The sequence below is a fragment of the Aulonocara sp. 'chitande type north' Nkhata Bay genome, linkage group LG15, assembly GCF_057382095.1.
Source record: "Aulonocara sp. 'chitande type north' Nkhata Bay isolate Kocher_YH1m ecotype deep benthic linkage group LG15, A_spYH_male_GT1.1, whole genome shotgun sequence".
Lineage (NCBI taxonomy): Eukaryota > Metazoa > Chordata > Actinopteri > Cichliformes > Cichlidae > Aulonocara > Aulonocara sp. 'chitande type north' Nkhata Bay.
The window spans coordinates 7,952,225-7,971,855 of NC_141358.1; the positions used below are offsets into that span (position 1 = coordinate 7,952,225).

General features: G+C 40.8%; 2 protein-coding genes across 2 annotated transcripts; both read left to right on the plus strand.

Annotated features, from left to right (window-relative positions):
• Positions 1-8: 8 nt before the first annotated feature.
• LOC147312431 (uncharacterized) lies at positions 9-5,068 on the plus strand. Its single transcript, XM_086263755.1, has 3 exons — positions 9-117; positions 593-727; positions 3,564-5,068. Exons 2-3 carry the CDS (start codon positions 709-711, stop codon positions 4,946-4,948), a joined length of 1,404 nt encoding a protein of 467 aa, XP_086119881.1. The 5' UTR covers positions 9-117; positions 593-708; the 3' UTR covers positions 4,949-5,068.
• Positions 5,069-5,361: 293 nt separating this feature from the next.
• On the plus strand, positions 5,362-19,417 carry adcy3b (adenylate cyclase 3b). The gene is made up of 20 exons (XM_086263754.1): positions 5,362-6,428; positions 7,394-7,543; positions 8,551-8,690; positions 8,802-8,913; positions 10,674-10,801; positions 11,053-11,211; positions 11,310-11,469; positions 11,580-11,687; positions 11,891-11,967; positions 12,201-12,362; positions 12,727-12,814; positions 14,126-14,242; positions 14,825-15,096; positions 16,026-16,107; positions 16,229-16,387; positions 16,673-16,819; positions 16,930-17,046; positions 17,152-17,278; positions 17,363-17,487; positions 17,590-19,417. Exons 1-20 carry the CDS (start codon positions 5,748-5,750, stop codon positions 17,770-17,772), a joined length of 3,294 nt encoding a protein of 1,097 aa, XP_086119880.1. The 5' UTR covers positions 5,362-5,747; the 3' UTR covers positions 17,773-19,417.
• The last annotated feature ends 214 nt before the right edge of the window (positions 19,418-19,631 follow it).

Here is a 19,631-nt window from a genome sequence, read left to right on the forward strand (position 1 = left end):
AGAAAAACCGCCGGGGAGACCTGTAATTGCGGTTTATTTACCTCAGTTTTGTAGCTAATTTGATCTAACAAAAAAAACCCCACCTATTCCAGTTTCGAACTGTTTATGTTTAATGAGGTGATGTTAAATGTTATCAAATCATTCTTACAATGTTGTTTCATAAAAGCCATAGATTGTAGTAGCCTTCACCTCTCATTTGGAGTTACAATCCTGGTGATGTCCATATGTGATGAACAAAATAACTACTGCTTCTTCCTCAGAGAGGAAGTTCTATTATTAGAATTATTACAGCAAATATGTAAACATATCCACATCCGGCAGGAAGAGCACTTGGAATACAAAATTTGGAACCACAAAACCTGGATTTAGTTGCTTCGAAAGTTGCTAAAAATTCATAGATGATAAATCCTGCAGCAGCGTTCTGCTGTAGCTCATGTACAAAGAAAAATTCTGAAAAACGTTTAGAAAGCTTTAAAAAAGGACTAAATTCAGGCTGCTTTGAAGCAAAATATAAAAGATGGCCCAAAAGATTTGTATATTACTGTATATGTTACAGTTGTTTACTGTTTGTTTTTTTACACTGGACTATTAGGGTGACGCACTGACACGCGCAGCTTTTGTGTTTTTCTGATTGGCTCAGACCACGGTGTGTCAAACGTGACATCGAACAGGAAACGGTGAAACCTGTGAGCTGCTACACAGGGAAACATGGCAGACGCAAGCCTGGGTAAGATACTAAGCTGCAAAAACTACTTAAAATTAAATAAACCAGGGGTTTAAACAGTATATTAAAAATCTATACAGCAGCTACCTTTATGTACTGGACCCAATGGTTATATCACACGGATGTAAAAACTGCAGGCATGCTCCAGAGCTAACTAAATGAAAACAATTGCAGACGAGGGTTTAATATCTCTCATTTGGTAAAAAAAACGGTCTCTATTGATATAGACTTCAGGGTGGGTAGCTGGTCTGTTGAAACTTTTTTTGTCCTTTTTTGCGTTTAAACAGACTTCCTGGTTTCAACTTGCTGTCGTCCACTCGTTTTCATTTTCCCTTTAAAGTGACAGGAGCTGGTTTGCGCATGTGCAGAACAATCTCCGCATACAAGTTAGCAAACTTGCAGTATCGCAGTGTAAATGTGGAACATTACACATAAATAATAGCATTTAATCCACCCGTGGTGACCTCTTGCAAATAATGGGCCAACTGAAATAAACAGACTTCCTAGTTTCAACTTCCTGAAATTGTAGCTGTCAGATAAACAAGTGAAGTCAAACCTGCATTTGTGATCACTGTCATCATGGGTATGAGTTACATGGTAATTTGGGGCTTATGAAGATTCCATTTGAACTATTTTTTCTACTGTGGAATGATTGTATAGCATACATCTTTAACAACTTTTAAAAACAAGAATTGAGTACAAAATGTTCTTTTGAATTTTCTCAGATCCACACACAGTCAAAAGTACATACAAACTCAAATATATATACATACATCTCGACTAATATTACACTTCCACCACATGCTTTTGGTAGCAAGCTTCTGACACAATTCTGGCTGGATATTTGAATCTTTATGAAGAAATTAGAGTTCATTTCAGGTGGTTGGTTTACTGACACAGAACTGGAATTCAAGCATAGTCCACACATTTTTGACATGGTTGAGGTCGGCACTTTTAGAAGACCATTCCAGATTATTAATGTTAGCCTGCTTTATCCATTCCGAAACCAGTTTTGGTGTGTTTTGAGGATTGTTGTCCAGTTGGAACACCCGATTTGTGCAACGTGGCAGTACCACTGGCAGTAGATCATGATGCTACCACCACCATGCTTGACAGTTGGTACAGCATTCTTGAAAGCCTCACCTTTACTCCTCCAATTATGTGTCTTGTAACTGTGGCCAGATAGGGCTGTGCGATATGACCAAAATCTCATATCCCGATATAAGAATTCTATCGTCCTGATAACGATATAAATCACAAAAATTTAACATTTTCTGTAAATTCTGTGAATCTCGGGCAGCTCGACTTGCGTGAAGTGTTTCCAGCTGCGCGTCCTTTACCCGGAGTCGAGTGTTTTAACAGATGCATGAAACTATACATTTTTAGATATAAGTTGTAACGGCCGCCGTTTTCTTTGTATTTATTACACGGCGTGCTGCGGGTTGCCTGTTCTAACGTTTGGTTTATTTTTTTTAGCACCTGGCGGCTCTTTTTTACTTCTCATCCGTAAATAATCTGCTCTTTCACGTGATTCAGTTTATTTTGAAAAGTCTCAACAGGATCTTGAGCTTTATTGTGAAAGGTTTATGTGGAACATATACAAGCGGACAGGCGAAGGTGTTGCGCATAAAAACAGGCGCTTATCCGTCAGTAGTGTGGTTATATTAAATATAAGAGAAAGAGAGAACTTTAAGAAATTAATATAGCCACTACAGTGACCATCAGAACGATGAAAAAATATTGTCGTAAACAGTTTATTTTGCAACACCACGAAACAAACGATAGCGTAAAATCAAACGATAGATGTCTTTATATCATCACCGATATATATCGTTATATCGAACAGCCCTATGGCCAGATATCTCAGTCTTTATCTCGTTTTGCCATAAAACCTGCCTCCAGAAGGCATTTGGCTTGTCCATGTTGGCAGATGCCAATTTTAGTTTTTGAAGCAGGGTTTTCTCACCCATGGTGATGGAAAACTGGCTTCACTGTGGATAGTGACACTGGTGATGCAGTTTCCTGTTCATGGCAGGCTTGAGCCTTTGTGGTTCCTGGGTTATTTCTGAACATCCTAACCTATTTCCTCTCATCTGAGGGTGACAGTTTGGGTCTTCTTTCACACCTTGGCAAAGTGGTGACACTTTTTACTCTATACTTAAATAGCATTGTTTGAGCTGATGAACTTGAAATCTGAGGTTGTTTAGAAATGGCTTTAACAGACCTCAACTTTGTCAATCCAGTGAATTCTGAAATCCTTTTTAAGCTAGAAAACAGAAATTGCTTGTTATAGTCAATCATGATCACCAACGAGAAGTTGATAAGCCTTTACTTTCTCAAGTAAAGACGTTGAGCACCACTTATTAAAAGATGATTGTGTATGTATATATTTGCCTTGTGTGGACTCGAGATTCAAACTTCAATTCAAACTTGTGCACCCAATTCTTGTATTTGCAGTCATTAATAATGTATGCTGCTCAATAATTACACCCTGGAAAAAGAAAGTCTAAGAAATCATTACAAACCCAAAATGATTATGACATGCTTGCCCATGATAAGTGGATCTCAACTTCTGACTACAACTCTATTTTCCCCTCTTAAATATAACAGAGAAGCAATGTAATGAGGAACAAATCCCTTTTTAGTTTCTAGTGGTTGTTTATGTTTTATGAAGTCAGGTAAAATTTTGTGGGATGAAAACACTTTTCTAGAAAGGAAACCTTATTCCAGATGACTACTAGAGTAATACAAACTGAATGCATATACTTAGAAGTGCTTACATTTGCTTTCAAGTGTAAAACAGTAGACAGTACTTGACTTAACTCCTTTTTTATTTCAGGTGTTTTTGGTGTGGTGTCAGCCCTCGTTGGAAGTGGAGCAGCAGGTTTTGTGTTCGGAGAAGCTGCATTATTTGCAGTTGAACCCACTCTGACTGAAGATGACCTCCTGCTTAACGTTGCAACTCTGGCTGCTGGACGGGCCGGTTCCACTGGTGTTGCAGTAGTGATGGCATGCCTCGTGTTCACCTCGGTACTCTTATGTCTTGGAAGTGGTTTCCTCCTCGCTGCCATGGTGATGACACTGTTGAGTAAAGTTGGAGTGAGACTGCCCTGGTTAGCAGAGGCCACAACAGGAGCCTCTGTTGTGGTAGGTGCTGTCACTACTGGATTGTTAGCGGGCGTCCTTCCACCGTGGATCTACATTGTGGTGCAAGGTGCTCTGGTCCTTTTCGTCTACTCGTATTCCAACATTAACGACATGACCACAGCTCTGTTGATCATCTTCACCACTCTATACCTCAGTGTAGTGTATGGACAGTTGGGAGCCTTTTTTGGACTCATTAGCATGATTCTGACTATCGTTGTCCTCTTTGTCCTTCGAAGGCTACTAACAGTCCCTCAAAGACCCAAATCTAAAACTGGGTGCAAACTGCTGGAGAGAATATTCTTCTACTCTGTTTTTGTGGGGATTCTGGGATTTTTTGTGGGTTTAGGGGCAGGTGAAGCAGTAGACGGGTCAAAAGAAGAGGTTGTTGTGATGCTGCAGTCAGTCCTCTGGGTGGCCTATCTGTCTGCGGCGCTGCTTGGAGCTGGCCTGGGAACTGTGGCCATGGTCGGACTGGGTCCAGAGGTGGCTGGAAAGGTCGCTTTGGGAGTTGCTATAATGACATCAGTGGCTTTGAGAGCCATTCTGCAGTGGAGCTCCTCTCTAGGGGCCAGAGGCAGCACAGCAGGGACGCTAGGGGCGGCCACAGCTGCAGGGGTCTCACTTGGAGCCGCAAGTGTTGCAGCAAGATGGGCATTTCAGTCAAGGAATTCAACTTTAGCAGTTTTAGGTTCTGTCATCATCGGTGCAGTTGTGGCAGCAGAATGCCAGTTACTTAAAGCAAGTCCGTTCACCGCATCAGAACTTGTAACAATCACCCTTGTTGCGGTAGGGGCATTTGTTCTGGGTGCACCAAAGAGCCCGTTCCACACTGAGGTGAATCTGCAAAGGGGCCTCCTCACGGGGCCTGTGCTAATAAAAGAAATCGGCATGGAAACGGTCACCGCAGCAGCAGCACCTATTGGAGCCGGGGCACTTGGGGCTGCAGCGCTGGGCACTGCAGCTCTGGGGAAACTGGGGACTGTGGGAGTCCTAACGGCCATAGTGTTGGCTTTGGGGAGCGCTCTAAGCGGCATGATAGGAAAATCACCACCAACCACAAATGCTCACAGAGACTGATTGACGCCTAAGTTTACATCTGTCTGTAAATGTTCTTGTGTTGCATTTTTGCAAGTAAAAAACTTGAGGCAAAAACATTAAATCCAGTGTCATAAGGCATGGTATCTGTTGTGGATACCAGTGTTAAATAAAAACATTAGAAAGCTTTCCTTTTTTTTTATTTCAGTGACCTTAATCGTCCTCTTTCTTCTTCTTTTTTTCTAAGCTCTTCACAGCATCGCTGCCACATTTCCCAAGACATGACTGCACGCTGGCAGTTTCTTTGGTTTCGTCTTAGCAACAGTAACAGAAGCACTCAGAGAAGGGGGGAGGCAGGAGAGAGACAGAAAATGATCAGAAGACGGAAGAGCATCTTAGAACTGATGTGTTTAGGCAGATAAAAGTAACCAGAGTAAAGCTTACAGAAGTCTCTCTGAAAATATTATATTTTGCATTGATATTGATTTAGTAGATCTACAACAATGACAAACGAGACTTCACCTGCTTGGGAACTAGAGGCTCTGAGAATCTCCTCTATCTTAAATGTGTTTTTGTATTTGAAGGCACTAACTCTAAATTAAAAGGTAAGCCACTTTTCATGGTGGGACTGAACTGAAGAATGGAATGGAGTTATTTTCTGATTTAAATGTTTTTGTCTCGTTTGGAAGAGCCTTTAAAAATCATGAAAACTTTGATCATGCGGTCAGCTGCAAAAAAAATCAAAAAGTAATGGGGCACGTCACAACTTTTCCGTGGATTTTCACATTAGTGTTGTAACAGTATTCCACTAACCAAGAGGATTAACCTTTAACAAAGAAGCATGTCTCTGAACCGGGTCCGCACAATGGACACGGAGCAGTCTGCAGAGTACTCGGTGGAGTACTCGGCCCAGGTTTCCAGTGATCCGGGCCGTGACGTGGGTCGGAGGCGTGAAGTGACCGTAGTGCAGTCCAGCTGCTGCCGCTGCCTGCCCCGCGCAGTGCGCCTCACCTTTACCCCCGAGTCGCTGGAAAGGCTCTATCAGAACTACTTCCGTCGGCAGAGACAGGAGAACCTGCTAGTGCTGGTGATGTTCGCCGCTCTCTTCAACAGCTTCGTCATCATCATGTGTGCGGTTGTGTACACTGAGGACAAACTGGCGATGGTGGTGGTGGCAGCTGTGGGGCTGACTGCGGACGTTGCGCTCTACGTGTTGTGCTGGTTGCAGAAACTCCCCGCATCACCTGTGTGGCGCGGAGCAGTGGCCTACATACTGTGGCTGATGGTCACCGTGCATGTTTTGTGTTACATGGGACTAAACTACGAGCGCTTCCCACATGCTAGTGACTCGGTGGGCTGGCAGACTTTCTTCATTTTCTCCTGCTTTCTAACTTTGCCACTGAACCTGGTGGCCCTGCTTCTCCTCGTTGTCCTCTCGTGCGGGATTCACACTCTGGTTTTGGGGATCACGGTGGCTCAGAAGTTTAAGGATGGCGCGCAGGGGGCGATGCTGGTCAGACAGGTAAATGTCTGGTAAACTCACAAGGAATAAAGCAGCTAGGACTTTAAAACGTTTGTGAATGCAAAACAAACAACAACAAAAAAGAAAAGCAGAAAGTGCGATATTAGATGTGTGTACATTTGATTCTAGGGCAGTGGTTCCCATCCAGGACCCAAATTTATGCATGTTGTAAGTTTTTCTTTTTACTAGGCTGCACCAGCCCTTCACCAGGCTAGAGCACTGGCACCACAGTAAGACCATTATGCAAACAGTGCAAAATTTAAGGGGCCTCACACTGTTTCAGGGCCTAATACCCAAGTGGAGAGGTGTGACAGGTAAAGTGGGTTTGGATTATGCATAGTAAATAAATTCATAATTCACTGCGTTAAATAAAACCCCTTTGTTTTTTCGATTTTGTGCAGTGTTTTGTTAATGCAAACTAATTTCCTTCCATTCACATTTATTGTCTTTTTGCCACACTTGGTTTTAGGGCCCCAAAGGTAAATATATACAAGTCAGATATAATATTATTTTAAACGCAGTCTCAATTTATAATGAGAGTGCATATGAATACACCATGTGTGATTGCACTACATCCCAAATAATGTTGTTTTGAGCAATTTGGAAACAAAATTGCATCTAAAAGTTAAAAGTCAGTTTCCACAAACTGATCTTTAGATTAGATTCAATTTATTGTCACTGAAAAGTACATTACTCAAATAAAAATGAAATTTGGCATCCACTTCAATGTAGAAATAATATAAACATATATAAATACAATATATACACACATCATATTCACACGTTAGGTTTCTCTTATATATAAGCTAAGATAAATGCTTTGTTTACCCATATTTGGTAAATTCATTTCAGCAGTTGAGATGATGATGAAATTATAATAATATTTATAAATATACTCTTTATTATAATGCATATTATTATTGTCCACACAAACACTTTTGTGGCACTTTTCTCCTCTTTTTCAGTTGCTAGCCAACGTGGTGCTGTACCTGTGTGCCATCATAGTGGGTGTGATGTCGTACTACATGGCAGACAGGAAGTACAGGACAGCATTTTTGGAAGCTCGTCAGTCACTGGAGGTGAAACTAACACTGGAGGAGCAGAGCACTCAGCAGGTATATTACCCATACCCACGTGCACATTTTCTTTGGTGAGTGAACACATTTTCTTATTTTTGGCCAAACAAATCCACAAATGCACAAGTACACAAATAGAAGGGTGAGATGCAACACACTGATTAATTACAGGATGTTTTGCTCAGCTCAGGACTAATAGGTTGTTAGAGAGGCGGTTGTTTTCACCAGCGCAGCCACCGTCAGGGACCTGACACAATAAGGTCCCTTTAGCACTTTGCCAGCCAACAGACATGAGGACATGTTTCCCAATGAAGCATTTTAAAAAGGAATTATGTTTTTACACTTTTTATTATATGTTAGCCTGTTTATTACTTCTTCATGTTAATCAAACCTCAAGCTGCATTCAGGTCACCATTTTGCTGTAAATCCTTTAAGCTTGCTCTTTTGTGTTCCTTACAGCCACTATGCCATGCTTTACCTTCTGTGGCATCAATATTAATCTGTTATGAAGGCTTATCTCAGCTAGAAGAGGTGTTAAATTAAAGAAACGGCGGTAATGTATCTAACAGCAATCGCAAATTGCGAAAAAACTGGCAATTGCTCACCATCATCACAGATTGAAAGATGATACAAATGTGCAGTTATTGTCACCAAGCATTTAATTCTTCCCTTTAAGACACTGTCACGCCTGCCTGTGACTATTTGCAAAACAAAGACAGCAGACTCTTGAGAGTTCTTTGAAAAAGGGGCGGAAAAGATGGTGAAAAGCGAGGGACGTGTGGATACGGATGGGGAGGCAAAAAGACAAAGGAAGGGACAGAGGAGAGATAGTATTCCCACCGTGCCTTTTCAGTGGGAGACTGGGTCAAAGATGGAAAACAACCAGCCAGTTAGGACATATCTGACCACTTGACGGGATTCTTGAGAGCTAAGAGGAAAATAAAATGTAAATTTGTACACTTTCTTTACACATACAGAAATAGGGATGACTTTTCTTTTCCTATTTCTCACATCTCGCACCTTCTTTCAAATCTTGCTCTATGTAGGAGGAACTATTACTGTCCATCCTGCCCAAACACATTGCTGATGAGATGCTGCAGGGCATGAAGAACCAGGCAAATCAGAACGAAGTCCGGCAGCAGCAGCAGTTCAACACCATGTACATGTACCGCCATGAAAACGTTAGGTCTGGATCACTAAAAAAAATGACTTTTTAATTTGATCAAACATCTGTTTCACAATATTTTTTGCAACAGGAAAGTGTTACATTATTTTTAATCATCCACTTTTATTGCAGCATCCTGTTTGCAGACATTGTGGGCTTCACCCAGTTGTCCTCAGCCTGCAGCGCCCAGGAGCTTGTAAAGCTGCTCAATGAACTGTTTGCTCGCTTTGATAAACTGGCAGCAGTGAGTATCAGAGTGGTTTCAACACGGTGCTGGAACATTCCTCAGAGACTTTTTGTCATACTGACATGATAACATCACACATTTGATCCACATTTGTCAGCTGCAAATCTTCAGTTCTGCCTCATCCAAAAGGTGCTCGTGACTGTGGAGACCAGTTGAGTACAGTGAACTCATTGGCATGTTCAAAAAGCCAGTTTGAGATTGTTTGAGCTTTGTGACATTCTTTGAAGCAACCATTAGAAGATGGGTGCACTGTGGTTATAGAGGGATGGACATGGTCAGTAACAATACTCTAGTGGGCTGTGGAGTTTAAAGAATGCTAAATTAGTAGTGAGGGCACAAAGATTGGCAAGAAAATGTCCTCCATACCATTACACTAACAATACAAGGATGCATACGTTGGATGCATACGTTCATGTTATTTAAACCAAATCCTGACCCTACCAGCCCTATGTTACAGCAGAAATCAAGACTCATCACATTAGGCAACAACTTCTCAGTCTTTTTGTTGAGCCTAATTGTACCCTCAGCTTCCTCTGCTTAGCTGACAGCAGTGGCACCCGGTGTGGTGTTCTGCTGCTGTCCAGTTTTCTTCGAGGTTAGATCTGTTGTGCCTCCAGAGATGTGTTGTTTGTCATCTGACATCTAAAACTAACAAGGCATTTTTGTCCAGAGGACTGCTGCTCAGTGGATATTTTTCTTTTTTTCCTCTGTAAACTCTAAAGATGGTGGGAAAATCCCAGTAGATAAGCGGTTTCTGAAATACTCAGACCAGCCTGTCTGACACCAACAACCATGCCACCTTCAGAGTCACTTAAATCAAACTTTTTCTCCATGCTGATGCTCCATTTGAACTTATGTATTAACAAGCAGTTGAACGGCTGTGCCTAATAAAGTTGTCAGTGAGTCTATTGTTAAGAAATATTACTACTGGATATTTCTGAATTATTTTTGGTAGAAATGTAACAAAATTCTATGCTAGCTTGACTTGGTGTAACAACCTCATTAATAACTTATTCTCTAGCCTCCATTGTAGTTAGCACCCAGTTTCTGCTTGGCTGGAATGCTACTCTGCTACATGTGCACAGACAGACTCTGTAAAGCTAGTAGCCACCATGACACCACCCATTGGTTTTAGACATTTTAAAACCTCAACATTAATGTTTTGACTGCCACCATGTTGGTTTGGAAATGGGTATACGCTGAGTCATCAGCGAGGGCTAACAAGTTTGGTTAGCAGGCTACATCCATAAACTATACAGCAGATACAGATATATGCTAATTACTGCTAACTAAGTAACAGGCTTATAAAATATGAAAAATATGCTAACCAAAACTGAAGCGCAAACCTTTTGGGTGATTTGTACAACACAAGAAGTAATATTATTTGTCAGATAATTCCTCGAAAATGCTATACACAGTGTGTAGAGGTCCAGTTAATAGCAGACAGTCATCAGCTACAGCTCTGTGTGTGCACACCTGTCAATTGAAGCAGACTCACCCCTTACTTAAAGTCTTAGCGGTTCTCAAAGTTATAAACTAACCGACCACTGCATATTGTGAATTAGAACTCAAGCCACTCTGCCAGACAAAGCGATGAGATGACACAATTTCTTGATTTCTACAAACATCTTTTTTCTGAATTATGTTCTGAGAAGTGTTTATGAGACTATAAAATGACATTATTGGATTGTCTGAGTTATAGTATCAGTACCTTTCTGTTATTGAGGTAAACATCCGTGTCTGATCTCACATTACAGGAACATCATCAGCTGAGGATTAAGATTCTTGGAGACTGTTACTATTGCATCTGTGGTGTTCCTGACTTCAGGGAGGACCATGCCGTGTGTTCTATAAAGATGGGCCTGGCTATGGTAAAAGCCATCTCGTAAGTAGTGACTTTACTAATTAGGAATAGGGGAGGAAAACACAATGAAAACATTATTATTAAAACATTAGAATTAAAACTGTAAATTTAAAAAAAAAAAAAAAAGCTTAGACAAAATAATGGAGAAAGGAAGTCACCACATAGAGAGAAAAAAACTAGAGAGGAAAGGCTCAATTAAAATTTTAAAGCTGCTTAACAATATGAGCAACAGTTAATTTTCCAGTGACCCCCTGATTTCTCTCATGGTCTAGGTACGTTCGAGAAAAGACACAAACAGAGGTTGACATGCGCGTGGGCGTCCACACCGGCACCGTGCTGGGAGGAGTACTCGGGCAGAAACGCTGGCAGTTTGATGTTTGGTCCACAGATGTCACTGTGGCCAATAAAATGGAATCTGGAGGGATTCCTGGGTAGGAAAATTGTGCGCTTCCTTGGTGTCTGCGTAGTGTGTGTCTGAGAGCAGTTCTTTTTTTTTTTTCTAAAATTCACAGTTTTGTATGCTATCTAGGAGAGTGCATATTTCCCAGACCACAAAAGACAGTCTGCATGGGGAATTTGACCTGGAGCCGGGGAATGGTGGAGAGAGGTGTGAGTACCTGCTGGAGAAAGGCATTGACACTTACTTAGTTCTAGTTCCTAAGCAGAAAGCCAATGGACTCAATGGAAATGTGAGTGTCTTGTTCCTTTATCCCATACAAAATAAATCAAATCAATTAAATGAACATTTTTTGTTATTGATGTAATATTAACAGATGTTGTATCTGCTTCTCCTCCTCAGACACCTGGTACATTGACCAATAGAAATTCCAAACAGTTGATCAACACCACAGCATCCAATGGGAATGCAGTCTCACAACAGTCCACACCTACTGAGTCTAAAAAGGAGGTGAATTACAGCTGCCGGTCATCATTTCAGTAACCAAAGATTAAAGTGTGTTGTTACTTGTGTATACATGAGTAAGGCCTATCTATATGTTTATAAAAAGATAAATTATGTGAATTATTTCTTTCAATTATAAAAGAGAAAGCTTCACTTGGTAATGTTGTCTGTATCTGATGCGTTTCTCTTTGCATTACTGGCAACCTTAGATGACTAACAGAGCCGAGGAAGAAACCATCAACAGACGACTCCAGCAGGAGCTGCTGGAGAGAGAGACTCAAAAAATGTAAGAAAAAAGAAACTTTAAATAAATTTAATTTGAAAAAGTGCAATAAAAGGATTCATTTTAAAGACTAAATCATAGAAATCGGATTCGGTGTTCCAGGAATTGAAAAGAAACAAACTCAGTGAAGTAACCCACATGCATCTCCTCAATCGGTGTCCCATCCCCCCTTTTTAGTATCCATGTCCTTCAAAATGTTCTTTTCTACCTGCTAAATCTCACTGCATTTTTGACAGAATGAAGGATCATGAGATCAACCCCGTTTCTCTCCGTTTTGTGGATGGAAAGTTGGAGGACCACTACTCCTCAGAGAAGGAGAGGAGGAGCGGAGCGGCCTTCTCCTGCTGCATGATCGTACTCCTTTTCATCACAGCAATGGAGGTCTTCATAGACCCACTGTGAGTTTATGTATCATGTATGTGTCACTTTATAGCATGGGTGGCACAGCGGTGCAGCACCATCACCTCCCAGCAGACCTTTGTATGTGGAGTTTGCATGTTCTCCGTGTAACTGTGCCGGTTTCCTCCAGCAGTCCAAACACTTCCATGTTAGGTGAATTGGTGATACTAAATGAGTATGAGCATGTGTGGTTGTCTGTCTCCCTGTGTTAGCCCTGCTATACACTTGTTCTGGGTATACCCCGACTCTCACCCTGTAACAGCTGGGACTGACTCCTTGGCCAATGTATTGTTGTAGTGATAGCACATGATAATTTATTAGAAATTGTAGGACGTTGTCTGATGATGTGTGTTCTCCTTCTAGGTTGTTTGTGAACTATGTGACTCTCGCAGTAGGACAGGTATTGCTGCTAATACTCACAGTATGCTCCCTGGCAGCCATCTTCCCCAGGGTGAGAATTTTTTTTTTAAAAAGGAAATGTAATTTTTTTGTAAATTGTCGACAATGGTAACCAATTAATTGCTAAATGACTTTGATTAGTATGTTCAAAGCTCTCTAACAATAATGTAGAGCCTAAAAACTATGGTGATGTGAAAAACTAAGTACACCCCATGATTCAATAGGTTTTAGAGCAACCTTAGCAACAATACCTTGAAGTAACAGTCTGATGTTATCAGTCTCTCACATCATTGGGTGGGAACTTTGGCCCACTCTACTATACAATGTTACTTCAGTTCATTGAGGTTCTTGGGCACTGTTCATGCACAGCTCTCTTAAAGTCCCGCCACAGCATTTCAGTCAGGTTGAAGTCTGGATTTTGACAAGGTCATTGCAGCACCTTGATTCTTTTCTTTTTCAGCTTTTCTGTTGCTGCTGTGCCTGGATCATCCTGTTGAACAACCCAGTTGGACTCTAGAAACTTTGCTATACAGTGGAGTTTGTGGTCAACTCGGTGACTGCAAGGTGTTCAGGTCCCGTGGTTGCAAAACAAGCCCATCACTCCTCCACCACTGTGGTTGACAGTTGGGGTGTTTATGCTGATATATTGTGCTTGGTTTTTGCCAAATATAGTCTTGTGCAATACAGCTGTACATCTCCATATTGATGTCCAAAAGTCCAAAGGATGTTGTTCCAGAAGTTTTGTGTTATTTTTAAGTTGCAATTAGAGAAGAGGCTTTTTGCTGGCAACCCTTCCAAATAAGATCTACTTGTTCAGTCTATTTCTAAATGGTCTCTCATGAACTTTAACATGCTAACTGAGATGTGTAGAGTCTGAGATGTACTGTAGCTCCTGGTTTTTTGTTGATGTTTTTTGCAGTTTTCTGAGAATTGCAGAGTCTAACCTTGGGGTGAATTTGCTGGGACGTCCACTACTGGAAAGATTGTGCCATTGTGTTAACACACACCTGAATGCTCCAAATCAGCAAGCTGACGAAACCTCTGCTTTTATAGAGGTGCTCACACTTGCTAATCATGTGCATTTGATTTGCAGCACTTTGCTGCTTCTTAAGGTCTTAAGTCCTATGGAAGCATTAAGGGTGTACTTAGCTTTTCAGAGCACTGAATTCAGTCCTGTAAAAAATTTATTCTCGCAGGGCTTTAGCTAAGTGATATTTAGCATTTTGATTGGTTTTTACAATTGATAAGGAATTTTTCTCAAAGCAGTACTGATTTTATTGTCACACAGGACAGAATGAAAGTTCTACAGTTTACACTACACTATATAAAAGATGGCCACCTTTTTAACATTTTCTTATCACAGATGTTCTCCAAGAGGTTGGTGTCTTTCTCAATGTGGATTGATCGCACACGATGGGCGAGAAACACGTGGGCCATGGCAAGCATATTTGTTCTAACCATGGCTGTGATCGCTGACATGGTACGACTTCAAGAAACTTGGTAAAACTGCATGTGTGCATGTCCGTAATCGTGGCAATATGGATGAACTTTTTTGTCATTTCGTTGTATAACTTAATGTCATAACGGGAAAACACATACAATCAGTTTCCAGGAAATTCCAGTTGGGATTAATGTACAACATCATAGCTCCCAATCTGAGTGTGTGTGCATTCGACTTTCCATAAGTGTGTTCCTACTTTGTCCTCATCAGACTATCGCTGCCTTTTATGCGTCTGACAGTATGATCCCAGTGGGGTCTATTAGTTGTCCGTCTTGCTGCCTGCTGGCTCATTTGTCACAGCCCCATAGGAGCAACTTGCTACACACGCTGCTGCCTTTGTGAGCTGAAGAGAATAGCGGATGCTAAAGAGAGCGTTCATTTCTCTGCTAGGCTGTCATGTAGAAGTGACAGTCGCCCTTTGAAGAAAATGAAGTACTACTACTACTGTTGTCGTATTCGGGTTATTCTCGACATAGGCACAAGTTTTAGCTCAAAACGTGAAGTTGTCAATTTTTCTGCCAGTTGGAGTGAGTGGATTTTTTTCTTTTCGTTGTGTTGCAGTTAAGTTGTGCACCTCCATCCCTTCGGATCTTCAACAGCACGTCTGGTCCGATGTTGGAGTCGCTCGGTGATGGAGGCTGTGCAGATAATCCGAAGCACTACAGCTTCATGGCTGTGATGTCACTCATTGCAACAACCATGTTGGTGCAAGTGAGCCACCTGATTAAACTAGGCCTCATGGTGCTGGTTGTCACAGCAACTGGAGCCGTTAATATCTACAGCTGGCGGGACCTATATGATCTGTATGATTACATGCAGTTTGCCTCCTACAGGTGAGAAATGACTAATCATCGATAGATGTCTCTTTTAGGTTATTCTGGGTGTTTTGCTTTAGGTTGGATTTGCTGCTGTGTTTACAGTGCTGTGAAAAAGTAGTTGACTCCTTATTGTTTTTTTTAGGTTGTTCCAGATTTGTCATACTTACATAGTTCATATGATCAAACAAATTTTAATAGTTATTAGACAATGCTAACTTGAGTAATAATAACCCAAAAAGAAGATAAAGAACATCTCATAGTTTACAAAAAACATCTTGATGATCCCCAAGAAGTTTGGGAAAATATTCTGTGGACTGACGAGACAAAAGTTACATTTTTTGGAACGTTTGAGTCCTGTTCCATCTGGTATAAACTAACACTTTTCGTAAAAAGAACATCATACCACCAAACATGGTGGTGGTAGCATGATGGTCCAGGGATGCTTTGCTGCTTCAGGACCTGGACAACTTGCTGTAACTGATGGAACCATGAATTCTGCTCTTTACCAGAAAATCCTGAAGTCTGACCATGAATTCCTGCCATGAAGCTCAAGCACACTTGGGTTATGCAGCAGAACAATGATCTGAAACACCAGCAGATCCACCTTTGAATGGCTCAAAGAAAGCAAGATGAAGGTTTTGGAGTGGCCTAGACAAAGTCCAGACATAAATCGTCTTAAGATGCTTTGGCGTGACCTTACACAGGCCGTTCATGCTTGAAAACCCTCCAGTGTAGCTGAATTAAAACAAGTGTGCAAAGAAGACTGGACCAAAATTTCACTACAGTGATGTGAAAGATTCTTTGCCAGTTATTGCAAATGCTTGATTGCAGGTCTTGTTGCCAAGGGTGGCACAACCAGTTAAGGGTTAAGGGGCCAATTACTTTTTTTCAGCACTGTTAATGACAGTATTGTCTCTAATGGTATCCCACTTTTGTATTTTCAGAACATTGATAGTGCCATCCAAGTACCTCATGACAGTGATGATTATTGTTATGATGATTGGCTTTTACTTCTTTGCACGCCACGTGAGTGTCACATCTATGTAACACCCGGAGGGTTAGAACAAGAAAATGTTATTCAACAAAATTCTAATTTTTCCATAATAGGTTTCTCTCAAAATATGTCATTAATTCTGTCTGTGTGCAGCTGGAGCAACAGTCAAGGAAACTATTTCTGTGGAAGATTGGCGTGCGCGATCAGAAAGAGAGAGTCTTTGAAATGAGACGCTGGAATGAAGCGTTGGTCACCAACATGCTGCCAGAGCATGTGGCAAAACACTTTCTGGGCACTAAAAAAAGAGACGAGGTATATATGTTGAGTTTGTTACCATAGGAGTCAGGGAGAGAAAACAACATGAGTGAGAATGGAGGAGAAGCCATATTAAACAGCATTTTGCGATTTAAAACCATTTGAGCTTACACCTTCTGTGTGAGCAGCAGAAACAGTTGTTCAAAAGCAGCTTAAAGTAATGAAGGTACCACAGGTGATGCTGTACTGTGCCATCTTGTGGCCCATCTTATAATTACATATTAGTAGCAATAAGCTTAAAAACTGTTTTTTATGACCCAACAAGTCATTTGTTTTGTATAGGAGCTGTACAGCCAGGGGTATGATGAAATAGGGGTAATGTTTGCATCCATCCCCAATTTTTCTGATTTCTACACTGAGGAGAGCATCAATAACGGGGGCATTGAGTGTCTGAGGATTCTCAATGAGATAATCTCCGACTTTGACAGCGTGAGTTCTGGCAATGTTGCACACTAAACGTACACTAAACTAAACGTGACCTCAAAGCATGAACTTAACACCAGGAAGTAAAACTAATCAGTGTCCACTTTCCCCACCAGTTATTAGACAGGGACGAGTTCAGGTGCATTACTAAGATCAAGACGATTGGAAGCACCTACATGGCCGCATCAGGCCTCACACCGGAAAGCAACACAAATGGATATGGCAACCGCAAGGTGTGATAATCCATCAACATTATATGTCTATACCAATCTGTTGAAGCCTTTTATCTAAAGTGATTATTCTAATAATTATAAGAGCTATTTACTGGTTGTCTACAGCCAGAGGACCAGTTGCTGATTGAGCGCTGGCAGCACCTCGCTGACCTGGCAGACTTTGCCTTGGCCATGAAAGTCACCCTCAACAACCTCAACAAGCAGTCCTTCAACAACTTTATGCTACGAATCGGTCAGTGTTTGCATCTGAGAGTGAGTCTGAGTGTCCAACTGCAAATGTGCACATGTGTTCATGTCTCCTTTTTGATCCCTTAAGGTCTAAATAAAGGAGCAGTTCTGGCCGGAGTGATCGGAGCTCGTAAACCTCACTATGACATCTGGGGCAACACGGTCAACGTGGCGAGCAGAATGGAGTCAACTGGAGTGATGGGAAACATTCAGGTAGCACAACCAAACGTTCCCAAAACCAAAGATGCAGCAAATTTAAGCATCCTTTTTATTGTGTCCATCTCTTCTAAATGCTATGTTCTACTTGGACCTCAGGTTGTAGAGGACTGCTATGACATCCTGAAGGAGTACGGCTTTCGTTTTATCCGAAGAGGGCCCATATATGTCAAAGGGAAAGGCGAGCTGCTGACCTTTTTCATGAAAGGCAAAGACAAACCCAATACCAAAGATGGTGCAGTAACTACTACCCTTCCACACCAAGTTGGAGACCTTCACTGACTTTTTTTTTTAATCTCTTCAAATGGCATAAGCCCAATAACAGGCCTGAGCAAAATGTCAGTTTTGTCAGCCATGAATTTCACAGGATCTTGTTTTTTGTGCGCTTCATAGCCCATGTGAAGAATATGACGGTAGACTGACACAACAAAAACGCTAATGCACAATTATCAGGACTTTTATAGACAAATGTTTCAAGAAACATGTTTTGTAAAGTTGTAAACAAATTTAAGAATGTCTCAGAGAGCTCCTGAGCTAAAGATTGCTGCACTTGATTCACAGAGTGCTACAGACACGAGAAAAACAAAAATCTATGTCTGATTTTTTTCAACATTTTTCATTTCATTATTTGAAAAAGCAAACACTTCATCCTCTTTGATACAGTCCCTGTGAATAAATTTTATAAGCTCACATATAAAAAGGACATTGTTTAAATCTTGAAAAACGGTATGAAAATTAAACGCATCCCTACAGACTATGACCTGTGACAAGGTGAGGTGTTTATGTATTTTGTGTGGTCATCGTACATAGACCTAAAGAGATTTCTGTAGCCTTTAGAAAAATTATTATGTATGCTTTTATGTCTGGTAGGTGATTTAAACAAGATCTCCAAATTATCTGAAATAAATAATCCCACAATAAGTAGTATTATACATGTAAAGAACTATCAGTTTGTCCAGGATTGGCCGCTCCATCGAATTACACCAAAGTGTTTGCTGTTTCATGTTCAAAAGAGTCTCTAAAAAGCCAGAAATTTTATATCAGCATCTACAGGTAACTGTAAGGGTCAAAATGCATCTTTCTGCAATCAGGGAGAGAGTGAATAAAATCAAGCTGCATGGAAGGTTGAATTTGGCTAAGAGGATTTTAGAGTAAAACTACATTTTGTCGGTGAACACAGATGCAAAGGCAAGGGCTTTTAGAATAAATTTTTCTGCACAAATAGAGTTCATTGCTTACACTAACGGTAAACATGGTTTGATTGTTTTTTTTTCCAGACCAAAGACAATTTTGGGGGGCAATGTAACCTCATACAATTTGTGGCGAGAATGTTCTGGCTTAGGTTTATTTCACTGCCTCTGGGAGCACACAGCTTATAATGAACAATCCAAATATGAATTCACATCAAAGGGCGCATGAAGGTAATGTGAGGCCATGTGTCTGAAAGCTTAGGTTGAAGCAGATGTGGACTTTTTTTTTTTACAGGATAATGATCCTAAACAAGAAAAGAGCACACAAAGAATAAATGTAGGGTTAGTCAGAACCTAGAAGCGAATCCCACTGTATTTTTGTGTGGAGGTTTGAAATAAGCAGTACATAACAGAAAAGGTACCAAGAAAGGTACTGAAGGAACTGAGCATGTAAGAGTGGTCAAAGCTGCTCATCTACAAGATCATGAAGAAGCTTCTGGTATCAGCTAGTTCATATTAATGTTGAATAAACGAATGGAAGAGTTCTGAGGCATACAACATCTTTATCGGTATGCACTGTTTCAAAAAGGGTCGGGTGTTTGCCTAGCCAAAACGTATGTAAATTACAAGTTTTCAGTAGATAAATAATACATGACTTTCCTTTTTCCTTTCTTTTTTATGTATCTTGCACTGGAGTTTCTTTTTTAAATGATGTAAGGTAATCACATTGCAATTATACTGCGTTAATAAAACATTTTTGCATTAAACTTCTTGATTATTCCGCCTTGTGGGATTGACTTCAGGATCCAACATCAACTGGTCTGCTTGCCAAAACCATTTGTCCAAGACAGTGCTTAAGTACCAAATAAGTGTACTGCCATGTTTAATTTAGTCTGATAATACACTCATGTTAATACATTCTCATGGTTAATATAATTGATTTTCATTCTT